Source organism: Calidris pugnax, unplaced genomic scaffold (genome assembly GCF_001431845.1).
Source record: "Calidris pugnax isolate Ruff unplaced genomic scaffold, ASM143184v1 scaffold70, whole genome shotgun sequence".
In the NCBI taxonomy this organism is placed as follows: domain Eukaryota; kingdom Metazoa; phylum Chordata; class Aves; order Charadriiformes; family Scolopacidae; genus Calidris; species Calidris pugnax.
In genome coordinates, this window is record NW_015090862.1 from 1095894 (window position 1) to 1119408 (window position 23515).

Here is a 23515-nt window from a genome sequence, read left to right on the forward strand (position 1 = left end):
TTGGGGAGCAGCCCAGCGGGGCCTTCCCGGCCTCCAGTCCCAGCCAAGGCGCCCTCTGTTAGTTCTTTGACTCGCTTTGTAACCCCTGAACTCATTAACGATGACGTGCTGCTAAAATTCAACCTCTCCATCTGCTTGACATCATTAATAAATTCTGAATGGCTGCTAAACCGTAACTCTGACAGATATTTTCATCCGCGACACCTATCTTTTTATTTATTTTTATATATTTAATATATGCATTTAGATAAATGATCTATGTATATACACAGGCACCACCTCTCACACATCTTTATATGTATATACAGACCTATATCTTTATACATATATATATACACACACACGCCCTTTATATGTATATAAATCTTCTCATATCTATATATATATGGGGGTGTATGTATGTTTGGAGATACCTATATGACACATTACACATATATATGTACAATCACATATTTTTACTTACGTCTTTTTATATATATCTATAGAGATATATATATCTATACATATATGTACCTGTATATATATATCTATACATATATGTACCGGGGTTTCTGTGCATAGATGTGGGACATACCTATAAAATGCATTATAGATTTATTACAAACACACATGTATACACATTTAATATATATAACATAATATATATGTATATAGGCAGACACATACAGATATATGTCTGTATTTAACTGTGCATATACATACTATATATAAGGATGTACATATAGAATGTATGCATATAATACAATATACTTGCATACATATATACACATATCTTCTCTCTCTATATCATATGTACACGTATATGCAGACACACATCTTTTTAATACGTTTATTTATGGGATATACATATACAATACATTATACCTACAAAAAATACACACTGGTTTTTATACATCCATATGAAATTTTATCCACACAAGAGGAGGTGTGTACCACCCCCCCCGGCCTTGCTCACCGTGACACTGCCCGGCCTGTGCCCAGACACCTGGAGCCCCCGCAGCCCCCGGGTCCTGCCCAGCCCGGCGGCAGGTGGAGCAGAGCCCCTCGTGCCAGGGGACAGCCCTCTGACGCCTGACCTCCCCGCTGGGGTTCCTTACCATCCTCTGTACCCTTCCAGCGAGGCGCTGGGCTGAGGCAACTCCCCGCTTCTTTCCTCTGCGTTTCCGCTGTCCACGCTGCTGCTCCGAGGTCCATTTGAGCCGCTCCGCAGACCGGGCAGCCCAGCCAGGGGAAAGGAACCTCTCCCAATTCCCCCAACTCTTACAAGCCCCTTCAGCAGGAGCAAACCCGGGGCCCTTCGGCCTTTACAGAATTACTGCTGTGGTACAAACTTCCACGGAGCAAACCAAGAGATGTCCCGGTGGGTCTCATTTCCAGGACAGAGCTACACCACTGTTCAGTCTCACCTGGTTTACAGCACACAGTGCAATGCAAAAACACAGTTTACGTTTATATTTTTCAAGCAAAACTTACCACTGCTGGGCTCGTTGTAGTATCGACTGATGTAATTATTCATGTCATCCTCTGAAAAAACAAAAAGGCAGCCATTAGAAGACCATTTATTTGATTAAATGGTTGAAATTCCCCCCTGTGTGCCCAGAGCACCACCTTGTGTGTATTTTTAGACCAGAAGACCAGGTGTGATTTGGCAACACACTACACCCCCATCCATCCCATGGCTGCAGCAGAACAGGGGTTATCAGCTGCCGCAGTTCTTTGTGGCACCAGCCTGGGAATGAGGCATGGTGGGTTCCAAAGAAAAAGTGTTCCGTGATCCTTCCAGAGATGGACGTGGGGCTGAGCAGCTCCCTGGGCCCGTCTCCTCGCTGCCCGTAGGGACAAGTGTGACCTTCCCTTTCCCTGGCCAGCAGAGCCCTCCCCTCCCGGCACACGGCCCAGGGATGAAGCTGATCCTGCCGGGCTGACCCGAGGGCACCAGTGCAGATGCACCTACCTCTGCCGGGCAGCTGCACCGAGTTCCCCACACAGAACCACCAGGCACCTCTTGTCTCCCTCACGTTAAGTCTCTCCAGGCGAGACTCAGCATTCCCAGGAAAGTCCAAGCACCTCACTCCCTGCCCCTCTGCAGCCAGACCCTTGCTCTGCCCTAGAGCTCTCCAGGTAGGACACTGGGAGGACAGGTTTTATTTCTCCTAAAGTGATACTTCTATTTAATTTAAATCTTTTTTTTTTTTTTCACGCGGCCCAATGTTGCTCTTCATTTTCCTTTGCAATCCCCTCCCGAAACCTACCCTGTTGCCACGCTAAATGGCAACAACACAACCATTGCCCCTCAGCAGCTTCCCCAGGTTTCTGTGCTCCTCCTTTCCCTTCAGTGTCTTAACTTGTTCCTGTGAAACACAGTCGACTTGAAAAGAGAGGAAACGATATCCAGCATGTTTCCAGAAGAATGGTGAGAACTTCCTCTGCTCTACCTTGGAGGATGTGACCAATAAAAGCCACACGAGTTCACCAAAACCAGCAGAGAGGCCTCTCCAGCTCAGCACATGCACTGCTGTGGCAAACAAAAGCCAGAGCCAGAGAAGCCAGCTCTGCAGTGGCTGTAAATCCAGGTAGTTTTAATGAGAAAATCCCTACTTCTAAAATAATGCCTTTTTTTTTTCCATTCAGAATGAATAGAGGGTTATTTTGTTGTATATAACAAATACATATGTAATATATAGCATAATATTAACATTACATTATCTGTTGGTTAAAATAGACTATAATGATTTTCACAAGTCAAGTACTACCCTTGTAGAACCCACGAGAGCTACACCTGAACTTCAGTGATGGCAGGATGGAAAGGAAGCCGTGAAAGAAAGCAGCAGCTATATTGCATACACAGATTTCAGATGCTGCAGATGACAGTGGGATTTCCTGTCATCTTACAGAAAAGCAGAACTTTTTCCAGTCGCTGAAAGAGAAAATAAACTCCCCCTTGTTGCAATTCTGAGCAGAAGGCAAATATTGCTGCTAAGAAAACACTATCGGCAATGCAGGAAGAATTTCAAGCTTCCAAGCAACCTGACCTGCCCAATTTGCGGTGTATCGTGTGCTCTAAAAGCATTCTCTCCTTTTAAGTGCTCTTTTTGATACCATGTTTCAGAAAACCATGCTCATCCCTTTGAGCCAGATTTCCTTCGTCCCCCTGGGTCCCTGTGGCTACAGTCCTGCCTTTTCACAGCACATTGCGGTTTGCAGGTGAAAGAAACAGATGTTTTCTGGGGAACACTTTCTCCACACAACAAGACCCAAACCACTAAGCACTCTGTACCTGAAATAGCTGCACTCATAAGAAGGCAATCTAACCTGACACTGAAAGGCAACATGGTTGTTTTCCTGGTTTCATTGGATCTTAAAAGCTTTTTTGGCCCTTGTTGATCTTTAAATGCCTGCAGTCAGAGGTGTGCTTTGTGCTAATGTCTGAGTTTAAAAGAGAGGCCTCAGAGTAGCTCAAGGCAATGCCGCTGAATTAGGAGTACATTGCAAGGCTTTTCAGCTATCTGCTACTAAAATACACTTCATTTCAATCATGCATAATTTATACTCTAAACGCCACCAAACCTGCCAGCCCGTATAGATACACGTTCTTGTTCAGGCATGGAGCCTTCAGCCACTGTCAGAAAATAGCTGCATATCTGTATTTCAGCACGTTTAACTTAGAGTCTAATTCTAAGCAGAGAAAGGAGAAAAGCAGAACTGCAGTTTGGCCCTGGGGAGGGCACATTCTGCATGGGGGGGCTCTGTCCCTCCTCATCACCTGGCAAAAGCACACGCCACACTCCGTGCAGTGAACGGGACCGGGGTGCTCCCTTTCCTTGGCTCTCACCAGAGTCTGCCCCAAACGCCAAGATGTTTGGCACCCCACACAGGAAACAACTTGGAAAAGTTACTCACACGCTTTTCATGTCTTATGGCAAGGCTCAAATCAAGTCTTTTTTAGGATTGCATACACTTACTGCCCTGGCCATGGCTGTCAACTAACAGAGCACTATTTTCAAACTGATCAGTTGCTTTCAAACCAATTTAGCAGAAATACAGACCACTGTTTATATCAGCACAGGTCAAACACCTGAGAAGGAATTCCTGTCCTGCATCCCCTCGGGTCCCTTTGAGCCATGAGGAAAATCACCGATTGCCCTGGCCGTGTGTGTCACCACTTGCACACGCGGCTGGGAGAGCTGTCTGCTTTCATGTTGTTATGTGATGGCCTTATTAACATTTACATTGCTTATCCCTTTGTGTATAAATAAAATATATATCTATAAATATACACACATGTGTATGCAAAATATAAAATGCACATATATGTTTTTACCTTGAATAGGTTCTTTTGAATAAAAAACAATAAAGAGTAATGGAATAACAACAGCAGAATAAATATTTCAACAACAGATTAAGTTTCTGAATCATTACATTAAAGCAAACTGACAATTAACAAACTCATCTTAGTCATTGGGGACTCTCAGCTGCTTTGAGCATAAAAGGCTATAAACAATTCCAGTTATCTCTCATTATATTCTTCACTGCTGAAAGCAAGGACTTTTAAAAAAATGCCACAAATACACAACTAAAAGCAACTATTTGTGCACATAAAGCGTACACACAACTAAAAAGGACAGTTTCTGCACCCAGCTGTGGGACGCTGCTGAAGGAGTTCACGGTGATGTACAAGGAGGTGAAGTCCCCACTGCTCAGTACGTGCAGTCGAATGGGATCAGGAGCACAACTGCATGTGCAGCTGGTAGGAAGCTCATGTGCCTAAGAAGGGGAGACCAGCTTTGACAAGAGGGACAGACTGCTTATATTATTTAAATTCTACATAATGTTTTCTGCTGTCAGTGAGTGTATTTTAGTTTCAGCTCCAAAAAGGGAGTTAAGGTCTTAAGAAATACTTCATTCTTCATAGCTTCCCCAGTTTTTTAAAACATTTTTTTCTTATTTCTGCCACCTTTTCAGGATCCAGAAGACTTACTTTTCCTCCTTTCCTAGAAATAAACCCATCTCTTCAAATACACAGGGATGTTACCTGCACTGCCTTTTCCAGAAGGGAAACTTCCCATTTAAAAGTCCTTAGCAATCCCAATGGTATTTATAGGAAACTAAGGAACTGTCAGGAAGCAGAAAGAAAAGGTATTTCCCTCATTTACCCTGGAAATGGCAACCTTAGGTAAATGTCTACGGATGGTGATGGGGATCCTCTTGCTGGATGCACCAGGAGGAACAAAAGCTCCAGTAACAGTTGTGAGTTGAGAAGGTAGAATGGGAAGAGTGAGGCAGCTTGTCCCCATGTGAAAACCCATCCTAACTGTGGTGAACAAGGACGGCTCTACAACCTTCCCTGGAAAGTGAGAGCAATGGGAAGCAGTAAGATCTGCAGCAGCACTGGGCAGGAATTCAGCTGAGAGAGGTTTTGCTGGGCAGGAGAAGGAAAGAGCAGAAGCAGGCTGTTCTCCATGGTCCATGAGCATTATTTGCTCAGGTAGCGTGGGGTGTGAATGATTGTTAAATTGCATGACCAAATGAGACACCTGGAAGTGCTTCACCTTCCAGTGGAAGACAGTGACTATGTGGGACTAGGTGGGACCACAAACAGGCAAGCAGGGCTGTCTCCAACAGGACCAGGGCTTGTCAGGAGACAGAAGGGAATGTCTGGGTGGGAAGGTTGCTCAGATTCCTACCTATCTCACACAAAACCACCACATCCTTCCCTGACACTGTAACCAGCCACTTCTGCGAGGCTCTAAGTGCAGTAAAGTCAAATCAAGAAGGGGAAATAAGTCCCATCTCTCAGTCTGCTACCCAAATCTCTGTTATTGAAAAAACATGCAGTTCTTAGTCGGGATCTGTCTGACAGCTACTGGATTTTGTCTGATGAAGGTTTTCAAATTATCTGCCTGTTCTTTTCCTGCAAGACTCAGAACACACGCTAAAATAGTTCAGGGAGTAATAAACTATTTAGAGCACAGTCCCATATAATCTCATCCGACCCAAGAGACAACATTGTAATCTCTCTCTCCTGGCCCTATAAAAACCTAATAAATTTGGTGAAACACATAAATGACATTCCACCTAAGGCAGATCTCTCTTTCAGTTCTACAATCCCTCAATAGTGACCTGACCTTTAATTGTTTCATTAATGACTTTAGTGAATGAGTCTGCAGCCCCCCTGCATATAATAAATACCATTTGCACATCTTTCAGATTAGAGGCATTAAAAAAGGGATTTCTTTTGAAATACTTCATTACTAAAGTATTTTTATTGCCATTGATTGTACTGCCTTCTGTCTCTCAAAGCTGAATTTTCTGAACTGGGAGGTTATTTTTTCTGCTGTGTAGCCTCCCACTAAGATGTGAGGCCTCAGAGTAGAGTAATGTCTTACCCAGAAAGCAATCTTTACTAGGAGGTTTCTAAAGAGGCAGATCTTTCATCTCCATCACTTCTATCTGACAGTGTCTTCTCCTTAAAGTGCCACTTAGAAGCATTTGGGAAAGAAAAGTAGTATAAAATACACTGCAATAAGAACCACTAAGACACACTCTGAGCAGGGAGGTTTTTCAAGGCACAAGTTACAAGATCAAGTTATTGTCCCCCAAACACTTCTAGAGATAAGAAGAGCAATGACAGCTACGCTGCTCTGACACTAGCCAATAACAGTGCCACAACCTGACTTTGCCCAAAAAGCATACAGCTTTAGTGTGACACTGCAGTGCAGTAAGAAAGGAAGACAGGTTGTACACGTATAGGTGTTTCTGAGAGCAGAGTGGCAATCCAGGGGGAAAATTCCCCAATGAAGCTGTAACTTTCCCGGGAAGTTCTCCCCCGCAGACTGCCATGCAGTCTCTGGCATTCCAGCTCTGTCTGACCTTGTCCATCTCAACTTCACCACCACCATTCTCAGCCAGACCTAACCTCCTCTTATCATCAGCAGTCCACGTACGGCTCACTGCTCGCTTGTAAACTCATTTATGAAGGCATATGCATGCTCCCTAGGACGTGCTCTAATTGGTTCACCTTTCTGGTCTCATGCTAGATGCCCTGAGCAGAGCTTTTTCCTCTTTGCTTTGCTGGCCCTAGAACGTCCCTCTCCCTTTCCCTCCAGCAACATGGAAAGTTTGTGCCAAGAGGAAACACGAACAGCCAGCTGGCACTTTCCAGGAGACTTCCCCAGCTTGTCGAAGGCAGGCAGATTGCCACACGAGTGCAAGCTGCAGTACTCACATGACTGTTCATTCACATGGATATCCAGTCCCTGCAGAGGTTGGATGGAGGCCTGAGCACGTGGATAATCCACCTTGAAAGGAACTGTCAAAGTTGGCTTGCACAGAGAACAGAGCATCAGATTCAGCCTGGTTCTAAGTAAGAAATCAACCTGAGATGGAAGTCATAGTGCAGAAGGAAATCCTGGAATATGGAACAGGCTCCTTTATCAGCAGATACTGCTGGGACAGAAAACCAACATCCTTAACTGACAACAAATTGGGTGGCTTTGGCCCTTGCTTTAGCAGATGATGCTGCAAGACACTGTGTGCTGAGCTGAGCATGGCTGAGATGCAAGACATCTGTGTGTCAGTATGGCTGGTGGCTTTGGGGAGAGGATGGCCTGGGGGACCTCGCAATGCTCTTTCCAACCTTGCTCTCCATGAATATGGATCAGCAGATCCACATCAGAGTTGGCTTGTTACAGTCAGCCTGAAGCAAACACAGAGGAACTCGGGTCTGTCTCTGCAAAAGAGCCACATTTGTTGAGTCTAGAAAAACAAAGATTGAGAAAGAATATGGCTACCAACAAAACAATGATTTGCTGGGTAAACATCAGGGAAAGAAAATAATTATTTCAGCAAAAGGATTCAAGAACAAATTGTTATAAACTGGCAATGAATAAATGTAGACTGGGAATTAGGAAAATATTTCTAATAATTTAGAAAAGTGAGATGCTGGAACAGTGTTAGAATGGCAGCAGAGGGCAAAATACATCACTGCTGTCACACGGAGCACAATCTGTTTGTGAAAGGGGTTATTATGAAAGGGGCTGCATGCTTGGTTGGTGGAAAATGTTCCAGTTCTGTGTTCCTTTACCTGTCAGCAATGTCTTCACACCTCTGCACATTAATGATAGGAGACAACTTCAACCTCACACGCGTGACTGTACGCTCACCGCTTTCTGGAAGTGAAAAGTTTCTACCCCACCCATTTGGTGAATATGAAATGCAAGAGCCCAACTTTACTAACTACACACACATTTATGTAAGTGTTGCTTAAGGTTTAATTCCTTTGATTCCTGCCTGGATGACCAGCACACAGAGAACCACAAAGCCTGAAAAAGGCACCTACAGAGACGCCAAATCCTCCCTCTTCCAGGGATACATGGAGTTTAACCAGGAAGGGGAGTGCACTTACGATATAACCGTTTCCAGGAGCAGGCTTCAAAGTAGATACATTTCAACATTTGAAAATAACCATAAACTATTTTTTATCTATTGTTCTGCAGTAACAGGGCTCTCTCAGAGCACTAACAGATGATCACCAAAGGAACTGGCTTAGAGTTTAAAAGTGTTCAACCAGCTCAGACTGCCTTGCGAGGAACAACTGACAAAATCCTTTCCAGCGCCCTGCTTTGCCTTCTCAGACAGCTTATGAATAATCTTAAGGGAAGCTCTCTGAAGCTCCAGAATTGTTCATGTTCCCCTCCCCATATCCTACTTTCTTCACTTACAGAACAGTGGGTACCTAAGGGGAGAGCAAGCTTTACTTTTCTACAAGCATGATCATAAATTGCAACAGGCCCCCAAAGCAAAAGACTTACCGCTAACCCCATAAAAATGGAAATTTGACTCAGAATAGCTAAAATGAGCTTTCTGCGATGTAAAGTAACAGAGCTAGGATTGGGTTCTTGCTCAAAGGAGTAGAAGGGTGGCATATTAATCTTAAATTATGGCAGTAACGTAGAATTTCAAAAACTCAAATGATATATGCAGGAAAACGAGGAATTTCCACTAGGGACTGTAATTCATATATTATGGGAGAGATTAAAGAATAATAAATTTTGGAAGGAAGTATTAATGGCTATATGGGGCACTGTGAACCTGGCACTCCCTGAAGCCTGGAACTTTGTATACCAAACACTAAAAATGATTTGTGTAGGAGCAGAAAACATTAGATGTTATTCTGACCATGACCAGTTACAGACTGTACAAAGTAAGAGCTCAGCAAGAGAAAAAACCTCCTTTATAATTTAGAGATTAGCAGATAAGATAATATTTGCCATTATGTCAAACAGTAACCATCTCTGAAAAGAAGAAAGGGGATGACAGCACTTAGGATATTTCCCTTGCCCTTAGAGAAAGGCTGACCACAACGGTCCTGAAAGTCATTAGCAATGCTGCTGTGCATTCACATGCAACAGCTTTCACCCTAAGCTCTTTACGAACGGAGGCAGAGAAGCTAAGTCAAGTGCTCACAGAGCACCTAGTGTCACAGCTCTGCCCCAGGTTTATAGCTCCCAGAGTCCTGCCCTTCTCCATCACCTTTCCTGGTGCTGATAATGGCACTCTTTGACTTGCACCCTGAAGCCTGTGTTTTAGCCTTCCTGCTTGTCCGCTCCAGAGATCAATTTTTTGGCAAGACAAATAAAACCTCCATTCAAAGCAAGTTAAAGGTGAAAAATTTCCTGCTTCTTAGCCAAATTAATTAGAAAATACCATACATCCACACATTTTCCACGGAGTTATTCCTACTATGTTAAGAGGTCTCTTGGTGAACTCCTCTGGGGAGACAGAAGCGTGTGAGGCAGCAACCAGCTCATTACTCAGATAATTAGCACAGGACTGACCAGGCCACAGACAGCTAACAGCTGTATTGCCTCAAGAAGTGGTCCTTCAAGAAGAAGCACGAAATATTAGCTGGGGAGTTACGGGGCACTTTCAGAGCCTGTTGACCATCTGACTAGAGCTTGCCTCTCCTACCAGCAATTAAGCTACTTCAGATAAAAAGAGAGAGAGGGCTGCAGAAACCAAAAAGGGTGAAGATATATACTGAAAGCTACCAAACCAGCTAGCACATACAGCACTCTCCTGGTGCGGGCATCAGTGTGCCTCTACCCAAATTCCCCGAGGTGCTGTGTGTGCTATGAGATGCTGGGGTTACCTGACTGACTTTACTGAACACTGTAGTAAATGGCCTCACAAAATCCAGTGTAAATACTGGAGTACAAGCTACAGCTGCCCCTGAGGAGCTTTAACTTATGCACTATCCCATAAAACTCCCAGGTAGGGAAATGAGTCTGAATGCTTTCTTATTCCATAACCCCTTCGTGGTAAAGTATTCTGCTCTGAATGTTTCCATTGTTCAATATAGATGGGGGAAATAAGATTAGCTTGAGATGGAATATCCCGTTTTCTCATGCAGTATGTTCCCCAGCCAACTCAAGCTTGCTGGTTTGGCAGAATTCAGGGGTCTCCAAAGACGGTGATTTTTTTGAAGGCTAACAGAGTTAAGTTTGGCACAAACACGTGCATTCCATGCCATACCCTACCCTCAGGTGTTCTATGTTCTAATGGCTAATGTTCTGCCAGAGCAGAAGAGAACAGCACATCAGAGCCTGTTTTGCCTAACAGCTGAATTGTGGCCCTGAACTGTAGCTTTTCTTTTAACAGTATTAGCAACCTGGTCCCTTATTTCTTCTCCATGTAGTCAGTGTAACAGGCAACTGCAGATAGTTTTCAAAGCTCACAAATGCCATGTGGCACACAGAACGATTAACTGCAGCCATCACGCTGGAATCTTTAAGGAGGAAAAACACAACTTAGAGAAACTGGATGCGAAACGATTCCTAATGTGGTCTGACACAGAGGGTAACTTGCAAAACATAGCCCTTGATCAAAAAGTCGGGATTTAAAATGCTGGTGGTTTACGGTTCCAGGCAGAGCAAGTGGTGTAGAAAGCCCTGAAGAAAGCACAGCCAGCGTAACCACAGCACGTGAGAAGCAGGAGGATACAGAAATGACCCACAGGTATTAATTCTCTGTGCTCTGCAGAGCCAGGTCTCAGGAGTATTTCATGTGCCTGAGCCGGTGGGGAGATCCTACACCAACCATACACATACCTTCCACACTGTGCAAATGGAGGCACCTTCAGCTGAAGACGTGCTCTTCTTCCATCCAACATACACATTCAGGTTTTACTGATACATGTATTGTCAGAATGGCCGTGGTGCAGGTGAAGAAAATGTGGGCAGCATGCCCAAGTGATAATGGTGAAAGCTGCTGCAGGAACAGCAGCATATTACTGGGAGTGCAAGATGGTGCTGGGAAAGCTGGAGAAGAAAGACCCAGTTAAGGTGGGGAGGGAGAAGAACCAGGCAGGGCTGGCTCATGATCTTTCTTCCCCAAGGGGGAAGGGCTTGCTTAAGTTAGTTGAGGTTTTAAAATCCTGCAGCTTACACAGAAACAATCTCTAAGCCAGCATTAGTAGTGCAGGATTCAAAGCCTTGGTAGTTTACTACTTCTATCCTTTGCAAAATAATCCAGGAAATTACATGCAAAATCCTCTGCCTCATTTGACTGTTACCTGAATTGTGAACTAAAGCACTGAATGTTATTGATGATTTCTCATGCAATCTTAACAAGGTCCCCTTGTCGGCAGTAGACCGTGATGGCAGACTATCACAGATGGGTGTTCCTTGCTGTAAGACCAAAGGAATTTTTTTTGGTGTCCTGCCTCATTCAATGTAAAGGGCAATTGTTCAAATGGAGTCACCCAAATTTAGCTTCTAAGGACAAGCACTAAAAATAATGCATCTACAAAGGCTTTGTATGTAATATATGATACAACAGACAAAAAATACATCCTCCTGTATTCTTTGATGACTTCTTGGAATCAGACATTAATTCTGTATACTCGGTATGAATGTTTAAATATAACATAAGTGCATCTTACCCAACATGTAAAGTAATGTCTGTTTTCTTATTTGTTGAATGTCTTTTTTTCAGTGAAAAGCTTGAATCTCGCTAATCACGTAACCTAACTGAAAGTAGAAATCAAATCCTGAAGATTGTGTGCCTAACTTTATTAGTGTGGCCAGTATTTTACAGGGAAAAACAAATAATTAGTATTTGTGTTAACTTGGATGATGAAATGAATACCTTGGACAGAAGAATCTTTAGATGAATCTCCACAGCACTAAAATTTCAGCAAACTTCCTTATAATGTGCACAACACTCTCCAGTTTCAAATGTAACCCTCAAGGAACACATGCATAAATTATAATATATCCACTGGGGAAACCTCTGAAATCCTACAAAAAATGGGGGAAATGCATTTTAGGGGGAAGTCTGCTCAACTGCCTGCTTTTAAATACAATTTCAAATCAGAAATAATTAATGGCTGAATTGTGGTTAGCGCTTAGATATTATGAAGAGGAAAAAACAAAAACAATTTCTACATGCTTTCATTACCATGTAGAGAATGGAAAGGATTATAATTTCAAAGTGTCCGGTGAGCTTTTTCTCTTAAACCTTTTGATTAAAGTACTTCTGTTACTTGAAGTCTAAGGAGTTTGACCAAAATATGCATGCAAACCTCTAATTCAGATATACTCACACACTGCTCATCTACTACAATAATCAAGCTAAGATGTCCAAGGAAAACTACCATATTGCTAAGGCAGAAAGTGTTGTCTCCTCTGGAATACTACCTTAGACGTTACGGAGTACCAGGACACATTCTGCACTCCATTGGAAGGGTTGGGGGATCACAGGAAAGAGAACTATGTCATTTCCAAAAACACTCTGGTCTAGCACTTGTGTGATAGAAAATGGACCCAAATAAATGTTGCTGTTGACGTTCCCCTGAACCACACACCTGACCAAAAGACAGCTCACAGACAACGGCACCATAGTCAAGTGGCACTTAGACACCTGAGCAGGAGCTGCCTACCCAGTGCATCACTCCTTGTCTGGCACCACAGCCACCCTGTCCAAGCACAGCTGGGCTGTCCGGCACTGACAGTTTTAAGCAACCTGGTGAGAATATAGCCTCTAGGCAAGGCAAGCTTCATAGCTGATGGATGGGTCCCCTCTAAACCACAGAAATGCAAGCGGCCACAGACCAAAACTGTTTTTCAATGTTGTTCTCAATTTCCCTGCTTTTACCTCTGAGTGATTATCGTTTTGCCAATTCTGATTTGGCTGCTGCTTCTTTAGTGTTTGATGGATATAATCATGAGGACACTGGGAAGGTATATCATAGTCATTTTCTTCCCGAGTCATTTTATTGGCTCTGTTCATAATCTGATCAAAAATAAAACAGCTCCTGCCACTTTGAAGCAGACACAGCCTCTTTGCAAAAATGGGAAAATGCAGTCTCCAGGGAAAGTAATCAATTCACTGGGAGAGTGAAAGCATAACTCCATGCAAGGGACCGGCCGTGCCAGGGGGAAGCAGCACACAGGCAGCACTCACCTCGTGGGGGTCGCAGCTCAGTGATGTTCTCAGTGGTGTCATCATCCGAATCTTCAGTCGCTACCACCTTGTACCTGTTGCTGCTCTGTTTGTTCAGTACATGTGGGACCTGCAGTGCAGCCTCTCTCTCTGCAGCCAGATCCAAGTCCTGCTGAGCAAGGTGGGCCCTCAGCTGCCTGATTTCAAACTAGAAAAAAAAAACACCACACATTGATGTATAAGCATGGCCAGAAGTCTATATTCTACAGCTGGGGACCTACTTCTCATTTTATCACTAAACCACTACAAACTGGTGACAGTAAATACAATGCAGTTGAGCTGGGATGCAAGTCCAAGCTGGTGATGCTCTCCCAGAGCCCATGTGAGCCAGACCATTGTTCACATAATCTGAAAATAATGACTGCCTCATGGTGGTCTTAATTTTGTACATGTCTGCACCCTGAAGATAAGATTTTGGCCATTTTTTAACAGATCAAACTGCCAAATCATATGAAATCTTTATAGAAGGCCATTCAACAGGCATGTAGGGATTTAAGTTCATGAAAAACATCCCTAATCCCTAGACTTTGTAATGAGGATTTCTGTGGAGGCAGGTTCTCTAAGCAATACCCAGGACAGTCCACCCCACTATCTGCGCAAGGGGGAAGGACATCATAGTACTCTTCCAGCTTGAAATCTCAACAGTGTGCAGAAAACCCTGAGAAAGATTGCCACTTTTCTGGCCACTCCCTTCTAATACACAAGCTTTGACAGGATTTGCCTCGTGACTGATGTTATAAGCAGACCCTGACAAAAAGACAGAAGCTACTGGGTACAATCTGACTGATGGACACAGTATATTTCTCTTGGTTTTGACAGTCATAGGTCTTCCACAATGCAAGAAGGAAAATAATTTTTCTGGAGAGGCTGCAGAGACCCTTTAAACCCTTAAATAGTCACTACAAGATCCCACTGTCCTTCCTTTCTGCCACCCTGCACAGCTATGGGGCTGCATGTCAGAGGGTTTCTCTTTTTTAAATTCTTTTTAAGATCAGTAGTACAGCAGTGACCAAGCCATGTCTAATTAAAGAGAGTCTGAGAGGGAAAAGCAAATGAGGCGAGTAATAGGCTAAGGCATTTAAAATTTAGCATTGCTGGGCCTCCCATAGTTCAAGGCCTCAAAAGCCATCAGAAAGTATGATGCTACGTCGAGCCACACTGCACCTGTCACTCCGCATTTACAGCAGAGATGGAATTAGCACCTCCATGCTTGAAAACTGGTGTGTAATAGCATGTAGGCTAAATGACTCTGGTTCTGGCTCTTGCCTTTCAGATGCTGACTCAAATTACTTTGCTGTCAGATTTTGGAATCCGTCAGAGGACCCAGTCTGTTCCACCAGGGTCCACATCAGACACAGCACAAAGCCCAGGCATGCTGCAGAGCATCAGCAGCTCCTCCAAGCTGTGTAAGTGACTGAAGGGGAAACAAGACAGAGTTTCCGCAAATTTTAGAAAGAAAAAAGAGAAAGAAAAAGGGATTCCAGTTTGCCACATCTGGAGACTATCTGCTTTCCAGAGCATAGGGGAAGGAACTACAGTAACTGTAAGGCCCACTGGAAGAATCAAATCTAGAGAGCAAAAGAGCAGTTTAAGCTTTCCAGATCACATTCAAACCACCTAATATAGGGATCTAAGAAAACACACAGCTTTTCCTCTCTCTTGAAATCAGTGGACAAAAGTCTGGCAGCTGCAGACAGCTGGCTGTACAACATGCTCACTGCTCTTAGCCAAAGGTCCTCTGACAGTGGCAGTCAGAGGAGTCAGGTAGTACCAGCAGATGTCAAAATAACAGCCCTGCTCCTTGATTCCTGCAATGAAACCTCCATGGAAGGTCCCAGATGGTGGTTTTTGTGTTAACCTAACAGCTAGGAAGAAGTAGCAAACTGGGAGTGCTAATTCTTTCCCCAGCCAGCCCTAAGCTTCCTAAGGCTTAAGGCACCCGTGCCATACCAGAAGTGCCAGCATGAATGTGTCATTCAGCCGTGAAAGGACTGTCTGGAGTTCAACTTTACAACAGAAGAGAATTCTAGGTTTTATCCTTGACTTGAAAGAAAAAGAAATCCCCAAATGCCCCACATTTCACCTTTAAAGGGAGAAAGATACCCTTTCAGACACTCTCTTGGTTTGAATGAAGAATTGTACTCAAACATGACAGGCAAAAAACAAATCTGGAAATTTTTAAAAAATATTATTGCCTAACTATACCTACTTGCTTAGCTCAAACTAAATGGCAGTAAGTAGCATCATTACTGTTTTTCTACATTTCACACTTCACCCTTTAAAAACATTCCTGTGTGTCAGAAAAGAAATATTGCCACTAAAATGCTTAATTCTGGCCTAGAGGCAGGTTATGATTTCTTTTTTCATGGAAAAGAAAAAAATTGGCAGCTATTCTATAACACAAATAGATAAAACTACTAAAATTCAGCTCACCAATTGTATTTCTGCATCACACCCAATTTAACCAGCTTAAGCATTTACAAGGATTGGCTGAACCTATGGCAAAAATGGGGGAAGAGACCAGACTTTCAGCTGCCCACTTACATGTTCCAATCGATAAAGCAAGCGTTTCCAAATATCCACAGATTATCTTTAAAATTCAGTCACCATCCAGTTTTTAATAGATGAGTTCATAAATTTCACTGTTTAATTCGGCTCTGCCAACAAGCTCTGAGCTACTCAGCCTGGCATGCTGGACCAAGCAGCATTCTGCAAATATTGCTGGGATCACCATGCTGGACATCTACACTTTGTCCAAACAATTCTTTATTTCCTATTTATATGGGGAAAATTACTATCTTTGTTGAATCTCAACCAGGCAGACAGCATGAGAAACTGGATTACTATGGCAGTTATTCAGGTGAACAGCTAGCACTGCTGGCAATGTGAAAAACAGAAGGGACTTTGCTGCCATCTTATGTTTGAAAGACAGAAATGCTTGTGCCTACAGCAGCAGAGGGAGCACCTGCTTAGGAAGATGGCACAAATCACGGAATCATGCAGAAACTGAAACCTAGACCTGATGTCTTAGCTTATGCCACGCTTCCCTCATCCACTGCCTGAGGATGAGAAGTTCATGTAGGACTTGCGACTTCTTAAGTGATATGTGAACCCTCTTTTATTGCTAGCTGCAAACACAAGCCACATGCTTGTCTTATTTTCAGTTCTTACTAGTTCAGCTGGTCTCAAATCCAGAACTGACCAGAAGACTGTTGAGAGCAGATATGAGGATTGAGCTCCTAGGCACAGTAAAGCAGCACAGTGCTCTGGACTTCAATATCATGTGCAAGGTGAATAATAGCACATAAGGATGTTCAGAAAGATAACAGCAGAAACTGATGTTGCCTACAAACTGAGACAGCTGCAGCTGGTTAACACAGACTCTCCCCTCCGCTCTTCCATTACCTCAGATGGTCAGCTTCCAGGTCCCATTCATGTTTGCTCCAGAGTCTATGTAGTCATTCAAACAGTGGAAAGCTAGAATTCAATACCGTTGTGTCATCACAAACTGTCATTTTTTTATTGACAGAGAAGAGGGTATTCATTGTAATAATGGTGTTTGCCTCACTCCCACATTCCCTGTTACTGATGCAAAGTGATCCTTACAGCATGTTCCACAGAGATGCAGAACCGTAACCCTGTTACAGACACAGAGCGTAAGACAGAGCCAAACCCCAAACCAATATACTGCTTCCAAATGAAAACCCAAACTCTCTCAGTCTCTAGCACGTTCAAAAAGAGACTGGGTGGGATGGAAAACCACCATTTATCTAAAGGATTGATTTAAGAAAATTAAAGCACATTCAATAAAGTATCTAGGAAAAGTTAAACAAGAAACAAAGATTCTTGTTCACAAAAGGCACGCATCTACTCAGGAGATCAGCTCAACATTAATTGTTTCCAATTATTACTTAAAAATGATCCCACGATATTGTGGAAACTGCAATACAGTTTTAGCCACTAAAGGCAACCCACTAAAAACAAAGGTTAAGTCTAAGAGAAGAAGGTGTTCCTTATGGGTGTAATTCAATGAGAGACTGCATGAGCAAATTATGTTGTAGGTGCTTAGATCTATTGAACATTATATTGAACACTGACCTCGGGCAGTTCTAATGTGTAAAAGAGCTAATGAGATTGCTCTGACTGCATGTCATGCAGCCCAGGGCAGGTTAAACAAATCATTACAAGGTATAAAATATAACAGTCTTTTTAAGGAAAAATTCTGGGCCAAGTTAAACACATGAAATTTCTATTTGCAGTAGGAGCTGATGTAGCTACCTGCATGTAGGCCTGGCCCTCTCTAATACAGAGTACTGCAGGAGAGCTCTACTGAGAAACCCTGTTTCATACTTTCAGGTAGACCACCCTTCCTTCAGCCTGTAAGGAAGGATGCATACTATGCATATAATGAGGAAAAAAAAATGAAAAAAAAAAAGCATACAAACTTACACACATGTTTTGATTTGTTTAAACTTAGACTTACTCACAGATATCAGCTCTGTGTTAAGAACCTTGTAAATCCCACAGAGAGCCAGCGGGCAAATAATGCTGTTGTGTGGAAGGTAACTTGTTGCGACCAAGGAGATTAAAGTAAACCATCTCCCAGCTCAAGACAATTACAAACTGAACACTGATCCACTTGAGACTGCTACCAGGACATCTATGTTACTTGTTATCTTTAATTACATATACTTCGGTAGCTTCTGGTGGGTTCCTTTATCAAAAAGTTCCTAACACTTTGCAATGGAAAAAATGTATTTGAAAACTTCATAGAATCACAGCATAATCTAGGCTGAAATGGACCTGTGAAGGTCACCTAGTCCAACACCCTGCTTAAAGCAAGTCCATGTAGCTCAGGTTCCTAAGAGCCTGTCAAGTTTTGAACATCTCCAAGGTTGCATGTACCACAGCCTCCCTGGCACTCTGCTCCAGTGCCTGACCATTCTCCCAGTGAAAACGCTTGTTCTTATATTTAAAAGGAATTCTGCACATTCCACGCTCGTGTACTGTCGCTGTGCACTTCTGAGAAGAGCCTGGCTACACCCTCTCGTGACGGAGTTCAAGACAGCAATAAAGGTGTAATACACATGGCTAATGTGAAAATACACTTATTAGCAAGAAAAAGGGAGATAGAGACTGTCTCTCATAAGAACGAGTAACAGGAGTGTCAGGCATGAAGAGAAAGTTCATTGATGGTAAATTTGAATGTATTTAGTGTTTTCCAAATTGGTTACATGTCCTCTTGTAGCACAAACTTCACAGTATTTTGACAGGAAACAAACCAGAAAGACCTATAGGGCACACCTGTGCACTTCCTCACTCAAAGAATGCATTATGTGAGTATTTATAAGCCGGTAAAATGACAGAGACCTACCTAGAGCTGTAGATAACATCTCATACATGCCTGGTTTTATAAAACATGCCACCCATCCTACCTGATATTCTACAACATGCATCTGAGACTCAAAAAGGGACTTAGCTGTGAATCATATAGTACTTCCCTTTAATGGTCTAGCAACAGAGTATGATTGACATAGTTTCAGAGAGATCAATGAACATTTTAGCCAGAAGCTTACTTGTGTCTAATGCGGGAGCAATAACTTTGCTCAATTCTATTAGTGCTGTCTGTACAGAATGCCCTGCCCTAAAACTCATCTGCCACTGGGATACAATCCAATGTTTATTTCCATTAGTTTAGCCATTGTTGGTAACAATAAAAACCAGGAGACAGTTGCAAACTAATGATTTATGGGCAGAATGAAACACAAGATGACCTTGGCTGCCTTCCATTCACCAAGAAAATGACTGGTAGTTAGAAATAAATTAAAATTATTGCAAAAGGATAACATAAGTTATTTCTCCAATAGGTAATTTTACCAGCTAAATAGCCCTGTCATTAAACTAGCAGCTGTTGTACAAATTATATTCCAAGATAAAAAAGAAATTATAGCTTCCATAGTTGTTGCAGCTTTGAGAATGATGAAAAACCCAATTCTATAGGAGATGACAGAAAAGGATCTCTTGTGATAAGGCTGAATACATAGTCTTGGCTGGACTGCACTCAGCTGAATGACTCTTATGAAAGTTAAGCAGAAAAGATCACATAAGTAGATCTATTATCAGAAATGGAAATTCCTTTGCAGGTGATAAGAGAGGAGAAAAACAATCTTCCCTGACTGGCATTTGCATGGTTAATGAAATTTTGGAACTTTGTTTTGCAATTTATTCTGATAAAACAACACCATCCACAATATACTCTGTTCATATTTTTGACAGTAATTTCAATGAGACTTTTTTACTTTTTACCCATTTTTAGAACTCCCTGTTACTGTGTTTGGTAATGCTGCTCACGTTTTGAAGTCCTGTACAGCCATTTCAGTGTTTTCTGCCTTGACTGCCCTCATGCTCCACTCCCTTTTAATGACTTCTTTCTTGGCCAACATAGAATAAATAAAACAGCAAACTATTCAAACAGTTTCAGTGGGGTACTACAGAGAACAAAGCGGTGGTCCATGCAACTATGATTTATAAAATATATTCTGGTTTTCAGATGTATGGTTAGCCAAAAATCGACATCTGGAAAGAGTTTTCATGTTTGCAGAAGTACGTCTCCAATGTCATTCAGGAATGGAAATGTACTTTATAGTTGTGATACCCTATCACTGGCCAAAAAAACATACAACTGACAAAAGAAACAGAATTCAAAAAATAAGATGCAGGGAGGCTGTATCTTTCCTGCTTTTATTTCCTTAAAACAGGAATTGATTTTTGCCTGTCAAATGTTAAGTACCAGTTTCAAAACAGGAAGGATGGGACTTCTCAGAGACCAGGCCACCAATTATTTTTGTTTTAAATTCCAAACTAAACAGGCATCTTTTTTCACAATTCCTCTTCAGAAATAAGGAATATTTTGTCTGAAACTTTCAAAATAATTTTGTCTGCAGAAGATGCCAGACCTTGAGAATTTCAATCCTAATTGCCTGACAGGTGGCAAAGCATTAAGAAACTGGATGCAGGATCTCAGAAAAGGAAGCGCTGGGAAATCTTTCTAACTGAAATGTTTTCAGCCCTGTCTATAATTAGTAAATAAATGCAAATCATCAGTGCTGTCACAAAGATGCAACCTCGGGATGAATCAGTATCTACATCCAGTGCTGGGATGTAGGTGACCACGGTGGCTTGCCCATTCTTCCCATTTGGGCTGGCACTGGTGTGCACCAGCGTGTATCTGAGGCAACAGGCCAACCCTGATGGGCAGCCCCCAGCTCCCATCTGCCCATGCCAGAGGTGGCACCACACGGACAAGGCAAATTGGAATCCCTCCCTGCTGGTGCTCTGGATTTGAGAACAGCTAGACTACTGTCGGCAAACCCTCGCTCAAAAACAAGACACAGACAGGCACACTTAAAACTCCATGAACGAGCAATCCTTTAAAAAGGCCAGGAAAGATGATCAAATGAAAAAGCAAAAACCTGGCAGAATTTTAGACATTAAATGCCATTAGGAGACACTTTTCCCACTAGATACTGTACACAATCTTAATGTGAATATTATAATGCTGACAACTTGTTCTTGACTGAATTATGAAGCTAATAATTTACAAAGAAAAGATGCAGTACTTGTGTCAATGTCTTATGATGCTGAATGTAGCAAATTAGTACATTTACCTCATATTATACAGCTGAGACATTTGTTTGGCAGGAAGTCAGGACAGTAAAATAAGAGGGATTAGTATATTGCCGTTTGTCTATAGTCCATATTTTTCCATAGCTGATGACATTTGAAAGCTAGGAGAGAACCTGCTCTGTTTTCACAGATTCACTCATCTACCAATGCAGTATTTCTTTGCAGTTGATGTATAGCTATGCTGTAACCACCAGAGCTCAGATTAGGGCTACTGTGCTCAGACATTCTGCAAGCCAGGCATGCAGATATGGAGTACATGGATTAGAATGGAGAGCAGTAAAAGCTGCTCCTGAACTCCACTTGGGATAACGAGCCCATCGTTAGTCAGAGATTATGAAATAATAACACTAAAAATTGAGAGATTGAGAGTGTTAGTCAGCTGCATTATATATTTCCAAATAATGAGTGTTTTCACATTTATGACTGTCAAGAACTTTAGCCTAATAGCATCGTCTGACAGACAAAATACTGCAACAGGATTCAAGAAATCGTTGATTTGCCTGGTGTGTTTAGTCAAAGGATAACCTCTCCCTTGTAAAATGGGGTGTAGACCATTTCCCTGTTAATTTCAGAACCATGGCAGAACTATGAATCACTTAATATCATTGTGCAAAGTTGTCATGAAGAGGACTGCAGTTTTGCCACTGAAGATACCTACATAGTTGGAAGTAACTAATTTTTGGCAAAAGTCAAGCCTAAGATTTGGAAATTTATTATGGTTAACATCAGAGGCTCTCAAAAACAGCTTTATGAAATGACACAACAGGTCTTCAAAATTCATCACACAGACAAGGCAACCTAGCACCACCAAGAGTTCACTGCAGAATCCTAGGTTGAGACCTGGAACGAAATCTAAAAAGCCATTTGGGGACCTAAATACTGATGGTTTCACAAGTGTTTTAGGTCCTTCAATAAAAGATGGGCATCTAAATCCCTGCTTCAGACTATGCACCTTTTGGGCAGTTAATCTGCCCTGGGATAAATTGCCTTTCCTCCCATCTGCCCAGTCCCTTCAACTTTTTGACTGATTGAGCTATTCAGACTTACAGCTCTCCTCATTTTGCATTTGAAAAGCACCTGCAAGAGGGGAGTGGGAACTGAAGCTAGGAATCTCCAGGATTTACTTGGACACCTCATAGTTACCCTTACAACCAAAACAAGAAATCACTGAGGGGATCATTCTGTTGTGGTTTAATGGTCACCACTCTTAGCGGGGCCTCAACATACATCCCTGATTTCTACTTTAAAGCAGGTTATTCCAGAACTCATATGCATGAGACAAACTGCAAAAACTCCTGGCTCATTGCCCAAACAGTGGTTTTACACCTTTTTTCACGTATATATATTTATTTGAGATATTTTAAGCTTCACCTTTCCTTACCTCAAGGCTGAATCACTGAACATTTAGGGGCCTGGGAGGAGTCTTAAATCGTGACTTGCTTCCAGCAACTAGAAGCTTCTATTGCAACATTTTGAGTCTGCAAAAAAGAGTCTCTGACTGACCTACAGGGAAGCTGCCTTCTGCATTTAAAGCAGGGAGATTCATTAGCTTTCAACTGCATATACTTTTCCTAGGAATACAGCCTTAATACAGCTGCAGTCTCCAACAGCAGCATTGACTTTTGCATGTTCTAAGTATTATGTCAAGCTGTCTGTACTCATTCAATAAATTACACACTGGAAGCATTCTTTTTCTATTCATCACATTTGTTTTCCTCACCTTAAAAAACACAAGCACAGCAGCAGAGGGAGACAACTGCTGTTTGACAAATAGCATGCTGACAATATCCTGGCTGCAGCAAGACCTGTCACCTTACCACAGAAGTCCTAGTGATACATCTCAAACCTCAGCTTGCAGCAAAGTACATGAACTGTTTGATTTGCCACGACAAGCTATGTGTAAATAAAGACATAACTGAACTTTACCCCTTGTTCTTGGCAGATCTGGGTTAGTCTTTCCAGCTGCTCATCTTGAATAACCTTTGCCTTCTCATACTGCTGAATCATCATCTCCATCTCCACTTTCACTGGAAGGACATAGGCTGGAAAACACAAACAAGCACTTAGAGTAACCCAGCTGTGATTTGTTTTGTTTTGGTGTTTGTTTTTTTTTTTCAGAAGAAAAACCTTTACAGACCTTTACAGGCCAAAGAATGTCATCCCTTTCACTTGCCTCTAGAGAACTAGAGTATTTCTTTTAGGGTAGGATTTCTAACATGCGAAATGCAGGTCATCAGCAGGGGCTAGATATTGTTTGGACAGATCTCCATTTGCCTGGCTGAGCTGAAATGCATCCTGCATGCTCTTCCTAGCTTCTGCTACACTA

General features: G+C 42.4%; 1 protein-coding gene across 2 annotated transcripts in view; it reads right to left on the bottom strand.

The window, feature by feature from the left end:
* TMEM266 (transmembrane protein 266) overlaps positions 1–23515 on the bottom strand; it is an 84909-nt gene that overhangs the window by 5270 nt on the left and 56124 nt on the right. The window contains exons 10-12 of one of the 2 annotated variants that reach the window (XM_014944542.1): positions 23116–23231; positions 13465–13651; positions 1474–1524 (exon numbers count right to left, since the gene is read on the bottom strand). In XM_014944542.1, the coding sequence (XP_014800028.1) occupies positions 1474–1524; positions 13465–13651; positions 23116–23231 (354 nt within the window). The remainder of the gene's footprint in view (positions 1–1473; positions 1525–13464; positions 13652–23115; positions 23232–23515) is intronic. The other variant, XM_014944544.1, reaches the window with a different exon arrangement.